Below are 16634 nucleotides of genomic sequence, written 5' to 3'. Positions count from 1 at the left end.
AGTACGGGGAAGGAAAGACAACCAAAGGGAACTACAACTAAACAACAACAGACTAGGCCCCAAACCTAGGGAATAAAGAGGTCACCTCCTAGCATTCCCTGATACTCTCACTAAGCTGCTCACAACATGTACAAATCTCAAGGGTAGAAATGCACATGCACAGGAACCTGAGACTGCTGAAACACTGTACCAAACCCTCAGCTTAGGGAACAGGGAAAGAGGCAACCGGCTCCTTCCAAACTGAAGGAGCCAGTGTCTCCCTGAGGCCTAGTCAAGACAGACACAATAGGAAAAGGGAAAAGTACTTAGGTTTAGAAACAACTGGAACAGGAGAACACCACACAAGCCGAGCACTCCACAGAAGAGCTATCAGTCGCATATAAAGAGCCACCTGACTGATAATTAGCAGCATCAGCGAAGGGGTGGAAATCTGTTAGCAACAATGAAAACAAGAGAGATCTGTCAAATAGACACCTGAGTCTTCCGTCTATTAGAACTTCTAAGATCTCTCCCAGGGCCGGCGGTGACATATTCATGATGGCTGTTGCGAGTATTAACAACGGTTTAGCACTCATCTCCTTGACAGATCCGGATCGACTTTTAACCACTTCCCGTCCGCCCATAGGATATAAACGTCCTATGGGTGGACGTCTATTTCTGACAGCACGTTTTAGAACGTCCTGTCAGAAATAGCAGCTGCACGCTAATCGTGCAGCTGCTGATCGGGTTGCCCGCTGTCAGTGACAGCAGGGCAACCCTAAGACAAGGCAGGGACAGTGCCCAGGTGTCCCTGCCTTCACGATCGCTGCAGACACAGCGCTCACCGAGCGCTGTGTCTGCAGAGAAGGAAGCGCTGTGCGCTTCCTGTTCCGGCCCGGCGGTCATGTGACCGCCGTGACCGGAGAGTGCAGGGGCTGTGTGAGGTCTCTCAGAGACCTCGATCAGCCCTGCTGTGAGGCTGTACAGCGCTAGATTGCTGCTGTACAGCCTCTATAGGGGTGCATTTCCACTGTAACTGGGGCTACTATGTCAGCCCCAGTTACAGGAGAAATCAACTGTGAAAAAAAAAGAAAAAGTGAAGCAAATGTCCCCTAGAGGTCTTGTATGACCTTATGGGAGACGAAAAGTGTAAAAAAAAATAAAAAAAATAAAGGGTTGAAAAAATAAAATAAAATAAAGTTTCTCATGTAAAAAAAAAAAAGTTCCCAAGTAAGGAATAAAAAAAAAAAATTAAAAATAGAAAAAATAAAATAGACATTTTAGGTATCGCCGCGTCCGTAAAAACCAGCTCTATAAAAGTATCACATGACCTAACCCCTCGGGTGAACACCGTAAAAAAAAAAAAAAAAAAACTGTCAAAACAAGCAATTTTTGTCACCTTGCATCACAAAAGGTGCAACACCAAGTGATCAAAAACGCGTATGTCCCACAAAATAGTACCAATAAAACCGTCACCTCATCCCGCAAAAAATGAGCCCCTACATAAGAAAATCTCTTAAAAAATAAAAAAACTATAGCTCTTAGAACATGGAGACACTAAAACATCATTTTTTTGGTTTCAAAAATGCTATTATTGTGTTAAAGTGAAACAAATAAAAAAAAGTATACATATTAGGTATTGCCGCGTCCGTAAAAAACAGCTCTATAAAAATATCACATGACCTAACCCCTCGGGTGAACACCGTAAAAAAAAAAAAAAAAAAACTGCGTCAAAACAAGCAATTTTTGTCACCTTGCATCACAAAAGGTGCAACACCAAGTGATCAAAAATGCGTATGTCCCACAAAATAGAACCAATGAAACCGTCACCTCATCCCGCAAAAAATGAGCCCCTACATAAGAAAATCTCTCAAAAAATAAAAAAACTATAGCTCTCAGAACATGGACACATTAAAACATAATTTTTTTGTTTCAAAAATGCTATTATTGTGTAAAACTTTAATAAATGAGAAAAAGTATACATATTAGGTATCGCCACGTCCGTAACAATATGCTCTATAAAAATGCCGTAACAATATGCTCTATAAAAATGTCACTTGACTGAACCCCTTAGGTGAACGCTGTAAAAATAAATAAATAGAAACTGTGCTAAAACAACCAATTTTTTGGTCACCTTGCCCCATAAAGTGTTATAATGAATGATCAAAAAATCATATGTAACCAAAAATAGTACTAATAAAACTGGCACCTTATCCCCTAGTTTCCAAAATGGGGTCACTTCTTGGGAGTTTCTACTGTAAGGGTGCATCAGGGGGCTTCAAATGGGACATGGCATCTAAAAACCATGTGGAGTTCCTTTTCTTCTGCGCCCTGCCGTGTGCCCATACAGCAGTTTATGACCACATGTGGGGTGTTTCTGTAAACCGCAGAATCTGGGTAATAAATATTGAGTTTTGTTTGGCTGTTAACCATCGATGTGTTAAAGAAAAAAATTGATTAAAATGGAAAATCTGCTAAAAAAGTGAAATTTAAAAATTTGATCTCCATTTTCCTTTAATTCTTGTGGAACGCCTAAAGGGTTAACAAAGTTTGTAAAATCGATTTTGAATACCTTGAGGGGTGTAGTTTCTACAATGGGGTCATTTATGGGGGTATCCACTATGTAGGCCCCACAAAGTGACTTCATACCTGAACTGGTCCTTAAAAAGTGGGTTTTGGCAATTTTCTTAAAAATTTGAAGAATTGCTTCTAAACTTCTAAGCCTTCTAACGTCCTAAAAAAATAAAATGACATTTCCAAAATGATGCCAACATAAAGTAGACATATGGGGAATGTTAAATAATAAATATTTTATGAGGTATCACTTTCTGTTTTAAAAGCAGAGAAATTGAAATTTAGAAAATTGCGAATTTTTCCAATTTTTGGGTAAATTTGGGATTTTTTCATAAATAAAGGTGAAATATTTTGACTCAAATTTATGACTATCATGAAGTACAATGTGTCACGAGAAAACAATCTCTGAATGACTTGGATAAATAAAGGTGTTCCAAAGTTATTACAACATAAAGTGAGATATGTCAGTTTTGCAAAATTTGGCCTGGTCAGGAAGGGGGCAAATGGCCCGGATGGCAAGTGGTTATGCCCTGCACAGTTCTCATTTGGACAAGCTCTTGGCACAAAGGAGCCTGTTGAGAAGATCTAGGATCAGCAGCAGCAGGTATTTATTCTTCACAGTTATTTTATTTAATCTATTTTTTAATTTAAGACCCATCTTTCTTTTTAACCCTTTCACTACCGGAGGTTTTTTCGCTTTTGCGTTTTCATTTTTCTTCTCTATCTTCCATGAGCCATAACTTTTTTATATTTACGTTCACATAGCTGTATGAGGGCTTATTTTTTGCGGGACAAGTTGCACTTTCTAATGCCACCGTTAATTATGGCATACAATGCAGTGGGAAGCAAATGGGGTGGAATTGGAAAAAAAATGCAATTCCTCCACTGTTTTACGGGTTTTGTTCCCACGGCGTTTCGTTTGCTGCAAAACTTGCAGCACTCCCTTCATTCTCTGGGTCAGTAAGATTACCACGATACCCCATTTGTATAGGTTTTTTATGTCTAAATAGTGTAAAAATAAATGTAAACTTTGAAAAAAAAAAGTTTTTTTTACATCACCATATTCTGACCTCCACAACTTTTTTACACTTATGTCTACTGAGCTGTATAGGGGCTCATTTTTTGCGGGGCAATCTGTAGTTTTTTTGTTTTTATTGATACCATTTTGGAGTGTGTGTGATTTTTTGATCACAAGTTATAACTTTTTTTGGGGGTAAGAGAAATAATGGCAAATCAGTCATTTTGACCCTTTTTTCTGTTACACCATTCGCCATATTTGAAAATGTTTTTAAATATTTTAATAGTACGGACGTTTTCAGTAGTGGTGATACCCATGATGTTTATATTTATTGTTATTTAGGTATTTATTTTTAATTATACGGAAAGGTGAGTGATTTAAACTTTTATATATTTTTTAAATTTTTTTTATTTTTGTAAAGATTTTAAAGCTCATATATGAGCCTATAAATTTTTTTTTATTATTTTTCATTTTGTACAATCAGGGATTTTTAAAATGACTTTATTACTGTGAATTGCTCATTTCTTATGTTGGCCTACCATTTGGTGGCCAAAATAAGAATTACAGCATGAAAACTACCAGCCTCAGGTTTTTGCACATTTAGATGCCGTGATATCACTTGATCACGGCATCTAAAGCCTTTAATTACCGCGATCGGCATTATTGTCGGCCATGGTAATTAGCCACAGGTCTCTGCTGTTTGGGGGTAAGAGAAATAATGGCAAATCAGTCATTTTGACCCTTTTTTCTGTTACACCATTCGCCATATTTGAAAATGTTTTTAAATATTTTAATAGTACGGACGTTTTCAGTAGTGGTGATACCCATGATGTTTATATTTATTGTTATTTAGGTATTTATTTTTAATTATACGGAAAGGTGAGTGATTTAAACTTTTATATATTTTTTAAATTTTTTTTATTTTTGTAAAGATTTTAAAGCTCATATATGAGCCTATAAATTTTTTTTTATTATTTTTCATTTTGTACAATCAGGGATTTTTAAAATGACTTTATTACTGTGAATTGCTCATTTCTTATGTTGGCCTACCATTTGGTGGCCAAAATAAGAATTACAGCATGAAAACTACCAGCCTCAGGTTTTTGCACATTTAGATGCCGTGATATCACTTGATCACGGCATCTAAAGCCTTTAATTACCGCGATCGGCATTATTGTCGGCCATGGTAATTAGCCACAGGTCTCTGCTGTTTGAAACAGCAAAGACTTGCCAGCTATGATGCCCGCTGCACGTGTGAGCAGGCGCCATGTTCGACGCTGGTAGAGAAAGAGTTAACAAAGAATAAACAGTCTAGGTTATCTTTTGTAGTCTGACATGGCTTGTGTTTTAGGTGGAGATAGAAGATAAATACAACCACGTGGAGGTGTTATCCCCAGAATCAAGTTGATTGGGCAGTGACAGGATGAGGAGTGGGAGGGTCCTCTGTTTTGTCAAACACATGAACAAAATTAGAATAAGCTGCTGGTAACCCTTGCAGGTTTTGAAGAACCAGTGAAATAAAATAAAGTCAGGCATTGGGAATGACAAGCAGAACCCCAACAAAGAATCTGCTCAAAGTTACAATCTACGGCAGAACTATGTAGGTAGAGCCAAGGCAGTCCCAACAGAAGTGAATTAGTACACACAGGCAAGACATACAAGGAAATTTTCTCTGTGTGGAGTACACCGACTTGAAGCTTCCAGGGCTTGGTGACATACTGTATGGTCTTTCGGTGAGAGTTCTTGTTAATGGATGTCACCAACAAGGGCATCTCTAGGTTGTATTCGGTACTGGTTTACCAAGCCCTGTATAGTAAACCATGTACCACTGCAAGACAACAACACAAGTAGTTTCAATTTTGGAGAGAGCTTGTCTTCACCCATGGCCATCTCTCCTACTGACTCTATGCTCTGGAATTTCCAGCAGAGGTCACTGGAGTGCCTGCATTGACACTCCAATTCAACAGCCTGACTCTATCCAATTTCATCCGTTTTGGTGCAGAAGTAGAGGAAAGTGCAGCCTGCGGTCTTTAGAAAGATGGTGTCAACTGAATCGGTCTTCTCTTATGAGTAGTCTCCTTGGCACATTCCTGGAACCGAAGATCAATATCGCACACTGACCAACAGAAAGATTGCTCTGGCAAAGTAGCAGGAGAGAGGAGGTGACAGAAGAAGATACTGGTTCCTTGAAGACTCTGTGGAATGTTAACACCCTAAGGACAGAGGGAGGAGGGACTTTGTCAGCAGAAGCAGGCCACAGCCTGCAGGAAGAGGAAGCCACGAAGGACTCCCGAGCCTCGGGACCCCACAACTGTATATCAATCTGCTCAGCTCCTCCTGCTCTATAACATGCTGTCTGAAGATTGCATTGCATTGCCACAAAAAAATATTCTACGTTTTTCAAACCAACACCTGGATCTGAACACTTTTGTAATGGAATATAATTAAAAAGTTAGCCTAGCCACCTGCTGTTTTTTCTTTTACTTCCTTGTTGTACACCTTACTAAGATGGCTGCACATGCTAAGGTTAAATCTCCAACTGAAAAGTGCATCTGCCAGAACCTGTAATGACAACATCATCATCATCATCATCATCACCACCATAGGTCCTGTACCATCTAGTAAAGGAACTGCACATAGGGCGGTGTAGTACCCTGGTTAGACAGCTGTATCTGCTAGGACCTGTGATGACATCATTACAGGTCCTTCAACCCCCAACAGCATGGAGGAGAACTGCACAATAAGCTCTCCATTGAGACTAGAATGGAGTGGTAAGAGGTCACTCACTCATATATGATACTGCAGACAGTTACAGACACTACTACCTCATGTACCTCACACAGTAACCATTATGTATAACTGACCACATATATCTGCACACGCTGTATCTATTATATCTCATACCTCTCACATCAGTACACTGCTCTAGATAGATAGATAGATAGATAGATAGATAGATAGATAGACCCCCACACACACTGCATATATTATACAGCATAATAGATGCAGTGGGTATAGATATGTAGTATATCCAGCAGTGTACTGATATGTGGGTACAAGGTATAATAAATGCAGTAGCTACAGATATGTAATATATACAGCTGTGTATTGATATGTAGAGAAAATTTAAATCACACATCCTCATACCTATGCTTCTGATATGACAACTGTTTTAAATTTTCAGCATTTCTATTTGATAAAACATGGCTATACAGCACTATTATCAATCATTTGCTGTGCACTATAAAGAGGCATTAGTATACAGTTTGATCAAAGAGCATAGGCCCACTTACCGCGACAAGGTTGCCTCTTGTTTAAGTGGGAACCTACTCTAACCATGGCGCGGCGACCAACGCGCCTCCACACCGCTCCAGCAGGCAATGGGATCCAGCAGCCGCACAGCGGCCCCACAGTACAGTGAGGCCACCTGGGCCCCGGGTCCCATCACTCCACCGGCACGGCACAGAAGCAGCGACGGCCGCCGCCCAGCGCCGCATGTGAACTGGTGCAAAGAGCTCACCTGTTCACAATACATATTATGCTATAACTTCTTTTTCCCCCCTCTGAATCAGCACTCCTCCCCATTTGGCTCAGGTGCTTTTAATTAGCAGAAGTCTGCAAAGGGTCTATAAATTCCTACCACATCTCAGTTGGAGTTCCTGAGAGGTTGTGAACAGGTGAGCTCTTTGCACCAGTTCACATGCGGTGCTGGGCGGCGGCCGTCGCTGCTTCTGTGCCGTGCCGGTGGAGTGATGGGACCCGGGGCCCAGGTGGCCTCACTGTACTGTGGGACCACTGTGCGGCTGCTGGATCCCATTGCCTGCTGGAGCGGTGTGGAGACGCGTTGGTCGCCGCGCCATGGTTAGAGTAGGTTCCCACTTAAACAAGAGGCAACCTTGTCGCGGTAAGTGGGCCTATGCTCTTTGATCAAACTGTATACTAATGCCTCTTTATAGTGCACAGCAAATGATTGATAATAGTGCTGTATAGCCATGTTTTATCAAATAGAAATGCTGAAAATTTAAAACAGTTGTCATATCAGAAGCATAGGAATGAGTATGTGTGATTTAGATTTTCTCTACATATCAATATATATACAGCTGTGCACTGATGTGAGAGGTACAAGGTATAATAGAGGCAGTGGGTACAGATAGCACATACAGCAGTGTACTGATATGTGAAGTATGAGGTGCAATTTATACGTCGTACCTCACATATCAGTACACTGTTGTATATACTATATATCTGTACATCCTGCATCTATTACACCTCTTACTATCTGACAGTCTGCAGCTTGTGACCTGTGACTAGTGTTGAGCGAACTTGTGTTTTAAGTTCTGCGTCCAAAGTTCGGGTTATTGAAAAATCCCGTTATGGATTCCAAATTCCATTATGATCCGTGGTAGCGGAATCCATAACGGGATTCTTCCGTAACCCGAACTTTGGACGCAGAACTTAAAACACAAGTTCGCTCAACACTACCTGTGACGTCATAACTTCTTTTACCCACTCTATTCTACCTTCTACCAGAAGCCTCTCTCCCTCCAACTCCAGCTTCACTGCTCCTGTCCTGCAAGTCCCGAACAGAAGTGAGACATTTAAATACTGCTCCCAGTGGGGGAGGGGTTGTCAGAGGACAGTAATGCTGGGTATTTTGTACTTCATGGTGGTATTTATTTGGCACTGTTGGGGAGATATTTTGGCAATGCACGCTGGTATCAAATGCTGCTCAGGGGTATTTTGAGCTTTATCATGGTATGTATTGTTGTTGGGGAGGGTAACATATCTCCCTGACCATGTGAGTAGGCATTTTTGTGCTCCACTTTTTTTTTTTTTTTGTATTGATGCTTTACATAGGGGCACAACCAAGTAAAGCAAAATTCCCCTCCGCAATGTGCGCTGTGCAACATTATTTTTATACAATAGCATATGTGGCTGGTGGGGCTTGGGTACAGGGGCTGTTTTGTAATCCCAATCTGGCCCTATTGGCACACTATATAACACACAGCAGCAAGCACAGTTCATGGAGCAAGGGTATGGGCCAGGCCAGGAATAAGTAACCGGAGGGGCTATAAATGGGGCATGGGGGCCAAATTTAGATTCTTGCTATAGGGCCCAGTCATTTCTATGTACGCCTATGCCCCCTGAGAAGCCAGCCTGAAATAAATCTAGCTGAACAATTAGAGCAATGAATGGGGAGATCTCTGTTGAAATACAGGGCTGGTTCTAGCTTTATTACAAAGAGATTGTTATGTACTATGAGATGTCTGTTTTTCATTTTTTATATCAATCATGGTATGACCTTTTTAAGGGACTTATACATAGGTGTAAAAGCAAAGTATTTTAAAAACACAACATGCTGTACCTTTATCCATAAAAGGGTTATTCCCATCTCAGAAATTGATAGGATATCGCTAGGATGTCACCAATGTCAGATAGGTGAGGGTGCCACCTCTGAGACCAGCTCCTGTCTCCAGAACGAGCCGCTTCAAGTGAAGTAGAGAACACTGCCCATCCCCCATTCACTGCTAAAGGAGTTCTGAAAATAGCTGAGTGCTGGCTCTGCTATTTACGGTAGTCCCATAGCGTTTAATGGAGAAGTGGCTGTGCATGCATGGTGCACTCTCCTTCACTTTGGAGGACCCGATCTAGAGATATCTAAGTACGCTCACCGGGCTATTTTCTGAACTCGCATACAAGTGAATAGAGAGCATGTTGTGCATGTGCAATGTGCTCAACTTTACTTTGGGGACCACATTCTAGAGATGGTAGTGGATTCCAGAGGTGGGACCTGCATCTATCTGACATTGATTAAATGCCATCAATATCTGAGAGGAGGGAAAATGCCCATTGTAGTGTAAGAAGTTCCAAATACAGATGCATCACTATGTTATCCAAACATCATGGCAGCATCTGTATTTCAAAGAGACGATCCAGACCATCAGTATGACCTACAGTATCTGTACTATGAATGCAATATTGATTTGCAATAAAACCAGTTACAAATATGGTATTACAAACCTTTAACTGCTGAAGTCGGTAATCCAAAGCTTGGGCAAGCTCTAATAGTATAGCACATGGTACAGCTGAATCTGTAGCCCCGATAAATACTTTACCATCCCACTGGGGACTAAAGTATTTTGAATCATAATGACAGGCAAGGACCAAGTGACGTAGAGCAGATGGATTTAGAGTGGCAATAACATTTGAGAATGCCACATATCCAAAAGGGGTTTGACTTTGAAATGTGTCTTCTTCTATAATCCACCCAGCTTGAAGCCTCTGCAATCGCTGTTTAATGTGCTATTGATGGAACAGAAAAAATAAAACGTTAATGCAGTAAGTTAATTCATAAGAAAAGATAACAATAGACAGTTAAAACTATACTCAATACCAGCTTACTATGTTGCTCAGTTGGGTCTGCCATTTGTACCAAATGTATTCTACCTACTAAAATCAGCAGCACAAGCACAATATGCAATACATATTTATTCGTAATGATAATGTAAATATGTAAAAAAAAAATCATAATTAATTAATAAAAAAAATTGAACCAATTCATGTTAAAAATCCTTCACAACATAATTGAGGAAATATATCTTGAATATCCAATAAATGGAATAATATGACTACATTTACTGATAAATGTATGCAGAAAAAGGAATGAAAGATTGAGGGCTGCTGCTGATTTTTGAGATAGAATAAAAATAGATGTGTTTAGCAATTTATCGTAATGAATCCAAACAAGCCATTATTGTATACTTACTTTTTTAACATAATTTTATGTTGCATTCACATAGGTGCATTTTGTGTGAGAGACATATATTAAAGGGTTTCTGTCACCTGAAAAATGGGTATTAAGCTGGCTGACATTATGTCAGCTGAACATAACTATATTAGTGCCATCTCACTGCCTAAAGCATTTATTTAGCAAAACGAACTTTTATAATATGATAATTAGCCTCTAGGAGCAGGCGGAGCGTTGCACCTGCTCTTAAAAGCTCAGTTTGCCCACCTCTTCTCACACCCTTCTTCTCTTGATTGACGGGGCCAGGGACCGCTGCTCTCCTCCCGCTGGACGTGTCTGCGCAGACACAGTGAGGGAAAGACGCTCGGCGGCTGGAAAATAATAAAATCTACAGAACAACTAACCCAAACCCGAACTTCAGTGAAAAAGTCCGGGTTCGGGTCTGGGTACCACATTCAGTTTTTTCTCATGTGCGTGCAAAACGCATTGCACTGGCGTGGAGAAAACTGAACATCAGAACGCAATCACAGACAAAACTGACTGCAATTGCGTGCCTACTCGCGCGGGTTTCCCGCAATGCACCCTGAACGCCACCGGCCCTCACCCGTGACGCCCGTGTGAAGGGGGGCCCAAGGATCTTTGTCAAGCATGCTGAAAAAAGCCCCTTAGACCCCTTTCACACGAGCGAGAATTCCGCGTGGGTGCAATGCGTGATGTGAACGCATTGCGCCCGAACAGAATCCAGACCCATTCATTTCAATGGGTCTGTGTACATCACTTTTGCGTTGCGTGAAAATTGCAGCATGTTTTATATTCTGAATGGGGCTGTGTGAAAATCGCATTGCATCCGCAAGCAAGTGGGGATGCAATGCGATTTTCACAGATGGTTGCTAAGAGATGTTGTTTGTAAACATTCAGTTTTTCATCACGCGCGTGCAAAACGCAGTAAATCGCATTGCACCCGTGCGATAAAAACTGAACGCGATCGCAAACAAAACTGAATGACTTTGTTTGTGAAATCGCACAGTTTTCACTGAACGCATCCACAACGCATCCGGACATAATCCGCACATGCTCGTCTGCAAGGGGCCTTAGGCCTATTTCACATGAGCGAGTTTTCCGCACGAGTGCAATGCCTGATGTGAACGCATAGCACCCGCACTGAATCCTGAGCCATTCATTTCAATGAGTCTGCGTACATTTTTCATGCATCAGTTCTGCGTTGCTTAAAAAACGCAGCATGTTTTATATTCTGCATTTTTCACGCAGCCCTGGCCCCATAGAAGTGAATGGGGCTTCAGTGAAAAACGCATTGCATCCGCGAGCAAGTGTGGATGAAGTGTGTTTTTCACTGATGGTTGCTAAGAGATGTTGTTTGTAAATCTTCCGTTTTTTATCACGCGCGTGAAAAACGCATGAAAACGCATTGCACCTGCGTGGAAAAAAACTGAAAAACTGAACGCAATCGAAGACAAAACTGACTGAACTTGCTTGCAAAATGGTGCAAGTTTCACTTAAAGCATCCTGAACGCATCAGGAGCCAATCCGTCACGTTCGTGTGAAAGGGGCCTAAGGCCTCTTTCACACGGGCGAGTTTCCGCGCGGGTGCAATGCGTGAGCTGAACGCATTGCACCCGGTACTGAATCCGGACCCATTAATTTCTATGGGGCTGTTCACATGAGCGGTGATTTTCACGCAACGCAGGCCCCATAGAAGTGAATGGGGCTGCGTGAAAATCGCAAGCATCCGCAAGCAAGTGCGGATGCGATGCGATTTTCACGCACGGTTGCTAGGAGACAATCGGGATGGGGACCCGATCATTATTATTTTCCCTTATAACATGATGGACCATGTGATGAACGCAGTGACGTCATCAAAGGTCCTATTCCTCACAGATGAAGACAGAAGAGATGCCGGCTGCGCGAACAAGTGGATTAAGGTGAGTTAAATTTTTATTTTTATTTTTTTAACCCCTCCAGCCCTATTTTACTTAGCATTCTGTATTCAGAATGCTATTATTTTCCCTTATAACCATGTTATAAGGGGAAATAATACAATCTATACAACCTTGAACCCAAACCTGAACTTCTGTGAAGAAGTTCGGGTCTGGGTACCACATTCAGTTTTTTATCATGCGCATGCAAAACGCATTGCACCCGCGCAATAAAAACTGAACAACGGAACGCAATCGCAGTCAAAACTGACTGCAATTGGGTACCTACTCGTGCGGGTTTGCCGCAACGCATCCGGACCTTATCAGGACACGCTTGTGTGAAAGAGGCCTTAGAGGTCAAAACATTTTTTCCCCTCACCCATGACGGCACCCATGCGATCAGGACCTCCCATCCAGGACAGGAAGCCTAACGAGATATAAAGGTTCACACCCCCACCACAGCTCAGTTTAGGTTTCCTGTCCTCCGGATAGGAGGTACCTGAGGAATTCCCTCTAAATCATGGTTCTCACCTCGATGTCTGGGGAAGGTCCGGGTCTACTACACCGTAAAGGGACCTATCTCTGGCGGCATAAGTCTCCCGTTGGAGCCGTCGCCTATGTCTGCCCTTCATCCTGCCTCCACCCAAGCCTCTTCGGTCCATGGCAGTGGCTGCGTCAGCGTCCCATTTCCAAGATGGCGGAATCAGGCTCCAGGACGCTCGGCGCATGTGCAGACTCGGAGCGGCTTCCGGCGCACAGACGTCATTTCCTAGTGGCATGGCCGGAGGCCGGAAGTTCTGCTGCCGTGGGTTAGGCCCCCCCTTTTTTCTTGGGCCATGGGAAGGAGCCGAGGCGCGTTATAAATCCGTCAGCAGGAGAAAGCAGACAGCCGTGGACGCACACAGTGCTGTGCAGGATCTGGAGCCGCCGCGTATCATGTTGGAGCCAGTGGACACCGGACGCGCCGACCCCGTGGAACTCTCAAGGTCCACAAGCCCAGTATTGGACCTGAGCAGGGGGAAAGATTGACGCTACACCTGGGTGAGACTGACCATCTAATAACTCTCCTTTTATTTCTGGGTGTTGTATGCTTTTTTTCGTAGGTTGCTAAAGTACCTAAGAAAGCTTCCAGCAAATCCAAACATAGAGAATGTGAAGGATATAAAGTCCCTCTGTCTTCTACATATGTTAACCCACTATGTCAATCGTGTATTGAAAAGCTAGTGATGGAAGAATCCCATAGCTTATCAAAATCCATTAAGGCCTTAGTTCGTTCGGAAGTTAAATCTTCCATTAAATCCTTCAAGCGAGGCTGGCAAAGATCGCCAAAGAGACAGGCCTATAACTGGGACTCTGAGGCTTCTGGAATAGATGAAGACCTAGAATCAGGCCAGGATTTGTCCTCTGATTATATGTCTTCTAATGAAGATACAGCAGGGAAGTCTCGTTTTCCTCCAGAAGATGTAGAGCACTTATAAAAACTACTATGCAATTGGAGGACGTTAAAGAGACTAAAACTATTGCTGACCAGGCTTTTGAGGGTCTGGGCCCAAAACGCCATTCACAAGAACATTTAAGCAATAATTAAAAAGGAATGGAAAAATTCCTACAGAAATTTTTTTTATTCCAAATTCTGTCAAGTGTAAATACCCGTTTGAGGAATCAGTATCCAACGTATGGGACAGAGCTCCTTCCGTAGATGCTCCGGTAGCCAAGATAGCCAAAAGATCAGACCTTCCCTTCGAAGACCTAGGCTGTTTAGGAGACCCTTAGACAAAAAGGAAGAATGGGAATGTGCCTCGACAAGTCTCAGGCCGGCCATTGCAGCCTCGTGGGTATCTAGATCTTTAAGGTTATGGCTGGGGCAGTTAGAATCTCATATCAGAGACAAAACACCAAGAGAAGATTTACTTGCCTCTCTACCAACCTTCCACAAGGCGGCAGATTTTTTGGCAGACGTCTCCACGGATGTAGTTCATTTTTCAGCCAGAGCTGCGGCCACGTCAAATGCAGCTAGATGGGCTGTATGGCTTAGGTCTTGGAAAGGGGATCAGGGCTCAAAGTCTAGACTTTGCTCTCTCCCATGTGAAGGTTCTAGACTGTTCAGTTTCTCCCTTGATGACATATTAGATAGAGCTTTAGACAACAACAAGAGGTTTCCGGTCCCCCAAAAGAATCCCTTTTTTCGTAAACATCAGGCTAGGTTTAAAGGGCAGAGGAGTAATCAGAGTAATAGAAGTGACAGATTCTCTAAGAAGTCTGGGGGTTTTCTGTTCAAAACCCAGGACAACAGACCCAAAGACAAATCTCAATGACGCCAGAAGTCAGGTGGGAGGAAGACTGTCCGGCTTCCTTCCAGCCTGGAAATCTGTGTCCCAAAACAAATGGATTTAAAGCGTAATAGAAAACGGATTCCAGGTTGAGTTCTTTACTTGTCCAGAAGATCTTTTCGTCCAGACAGTCTGTGTAACGAAGGCGCACTCGGTCTCCCATCAGCCGCAGACCTGCTGCTTAGCTTCAGGAGCGAGGATCTGTGTTTGGCTTCGCTCCCAGGGCGGCTTTGCTAGCTGGGAGGCTCCCTGCTCCTAGGTCTGCCTTGAGCGCCGAGCTGATCACTCGGTGCTCGACTTGTCTGGCTGTCGGTCATGTGACTCTGGCCACGTCTCATGACCCTCACTCCCCACTATAAATACAGGCGGCCTGCTGGCTACAGGTTGTCTGATTTTCATCCTATAGGCTGTGTAATTTATTGTTATTAAGCTACCTCTGGAATTGAACCTCGATCCGCCTCTTGACACCTCTTCTGCCTGCTCCCTGTACCTTGACGCTACCTCTCGGATTTTGACCTCGGCTTGTTTACGGATTTGTCTTTGCCTCTTCCCTTGTTCTGACGTGACCTCCTGGACTGACCTAGGCTAGTTGACCCGCCTCGCCTTCCGTTCTTGTTCTACCTCTTGTCCGCTTATTGTAACTTCTCAGTGGCTGTCCTCTTCCCTGCTGTCTCTTTCTGTCTGCTTTCACTTAGTAGGTTAGGGACTGTCGCTCAGTTGTGCTCCGTCACCTAGGGCGGGTGGTGCAAGTAGGCAGGGACAGGGGACCGGGTGGCAGCTCAGGGGGTGCACCTCCACTCTATCTTGATACCCGTGACTCTACCCGTGACAGTCTGCCCCAAAAATCAGAAAAGAAGGGAGGCCTTACAGTCAGAAGTTCTTTCCCTCTTACACAAGGGAGTAGTTTGTCCAGCTCCCATAGCAGAAAGAGGCTATTCCTCTTTGTTTCTGGTAAAAAAAATGAATTGAACATTCAGGGTTATTCTAAATCTAAAAAAACTGAACAAGTCCCTAGTGTGCAAAAAATTCAGAATGGAGAGAATAAAATCTACGGTGAATCTTCTCTTCCATGGTTGCTGGATGGCAAGTCTGGACCTAGAGGACGCATACTATCATGTTCCAATTCATCCTTCCTCCCAAAAGTTTTTAACCACCTCCCGTCCGCAGTGCGCCTGCGCCGATGATGTCACCGAAAGAGAAGACGTCATCGGCGCAGGTGCACTGAGGGAGTGCTGAGGAGGCGAGCCTCCTTATCTCAGAGCGCCTGCGCCGAATCAACACAGGCGCGCGATTTTTGAAATGCTGACAGGGCTGGCCGGAGGAGGAGATCGCGGCTGGCCCTGTCAATCAACAAGAGGAGGGGGCGGTTTTCTGCGGCTGCTACCAGCAAGTAGACGCCCTACTTGCTGGTAGAAAGGTAATTAGCATATTATAAAAGTAAGTTTTTTGCAAAATCTACTGAACGAAAATTATTAATAACATAAGGTATAGCAATATAGGGATAGGGATTATAAGTACACAAAAAAAAAAATCAGTTTAGTGGGGTGACAGAAGCCCTTTAACCCCTTAACCACCTCAGCCCCCCTAGCTTAAACACCCTTAATGACCAGGCCACTTTTTATACTTCTGCACTACACTACTTTCACAGTTTATTGCTCGGTCATACAACTTACCACCCAAATGAATTTTACCTCCTTTTCTTCTCACTAATAGAGCTTTCATTTGGTGGTATTTCATTGCTGCTGACATTTTAACTTTTTTGTTATTAATCAAAATTTAACAGAATTTTTGCGAAAAAATGACATTTTTCACTTTCAGTTGTAAATTTTTTTTTAAAAAACGACATCCATATATACATTTTTCTCTAAATTTATTGTTCTACATGTCTTTGATTAACAAAAAAAATAATGGTTTGGGTAAAAGTTATAGCGTTTACAAACTATGGTACAAAAATGTGAATTTCCGCTTTTTGAAGCAGCTCTGACTTTCTGAGCACCTGTCATGTTTCCTGAGGTTCTACAATGGCCAGACAGTACAAACACCCCACAAAT

General features: G+C 42.7%; 1 protein-coding gene across 1 annotated transcript in view; it reads right to left on the bottom strand.

The window, feature by feature from the left end:
- Positions 1–16634, bottom strand: part of QPCT (glutaminyl-peptide cyclotransferase) — a 624483-nt gene that overhangs the window by 395279 nt on the left and 212570 nt on the right. The window contains exon 3 of the mRNA XM_040429302.1: positions 9593–9874. Coding sequence (XP_040285236.1) covers positions 9593–9874 — 282 coding nt within the window. The remainder of the gene's footprint in view (positions 1–9592; positions 9875–16634) is intronic.

Source organism: Bufo bufo, chromosome 4 (assembly GCF_905171765.1).
Source record: "Bufo bufo chromosome 4, aBufBuf1.1, whole genome shotgun sequence".
Classification (NCBI taxonomy): Eukaryota; Metazoa; Chordata; class Amphibia; order Anura; family Bufonidae; genus Bufo; species Bufo bufo.
The sequence above is the reverse complement of the archived record's forward strand: the minus strand, read 5'-3'. Positions and strand labels throughout refer to the sequence as shown.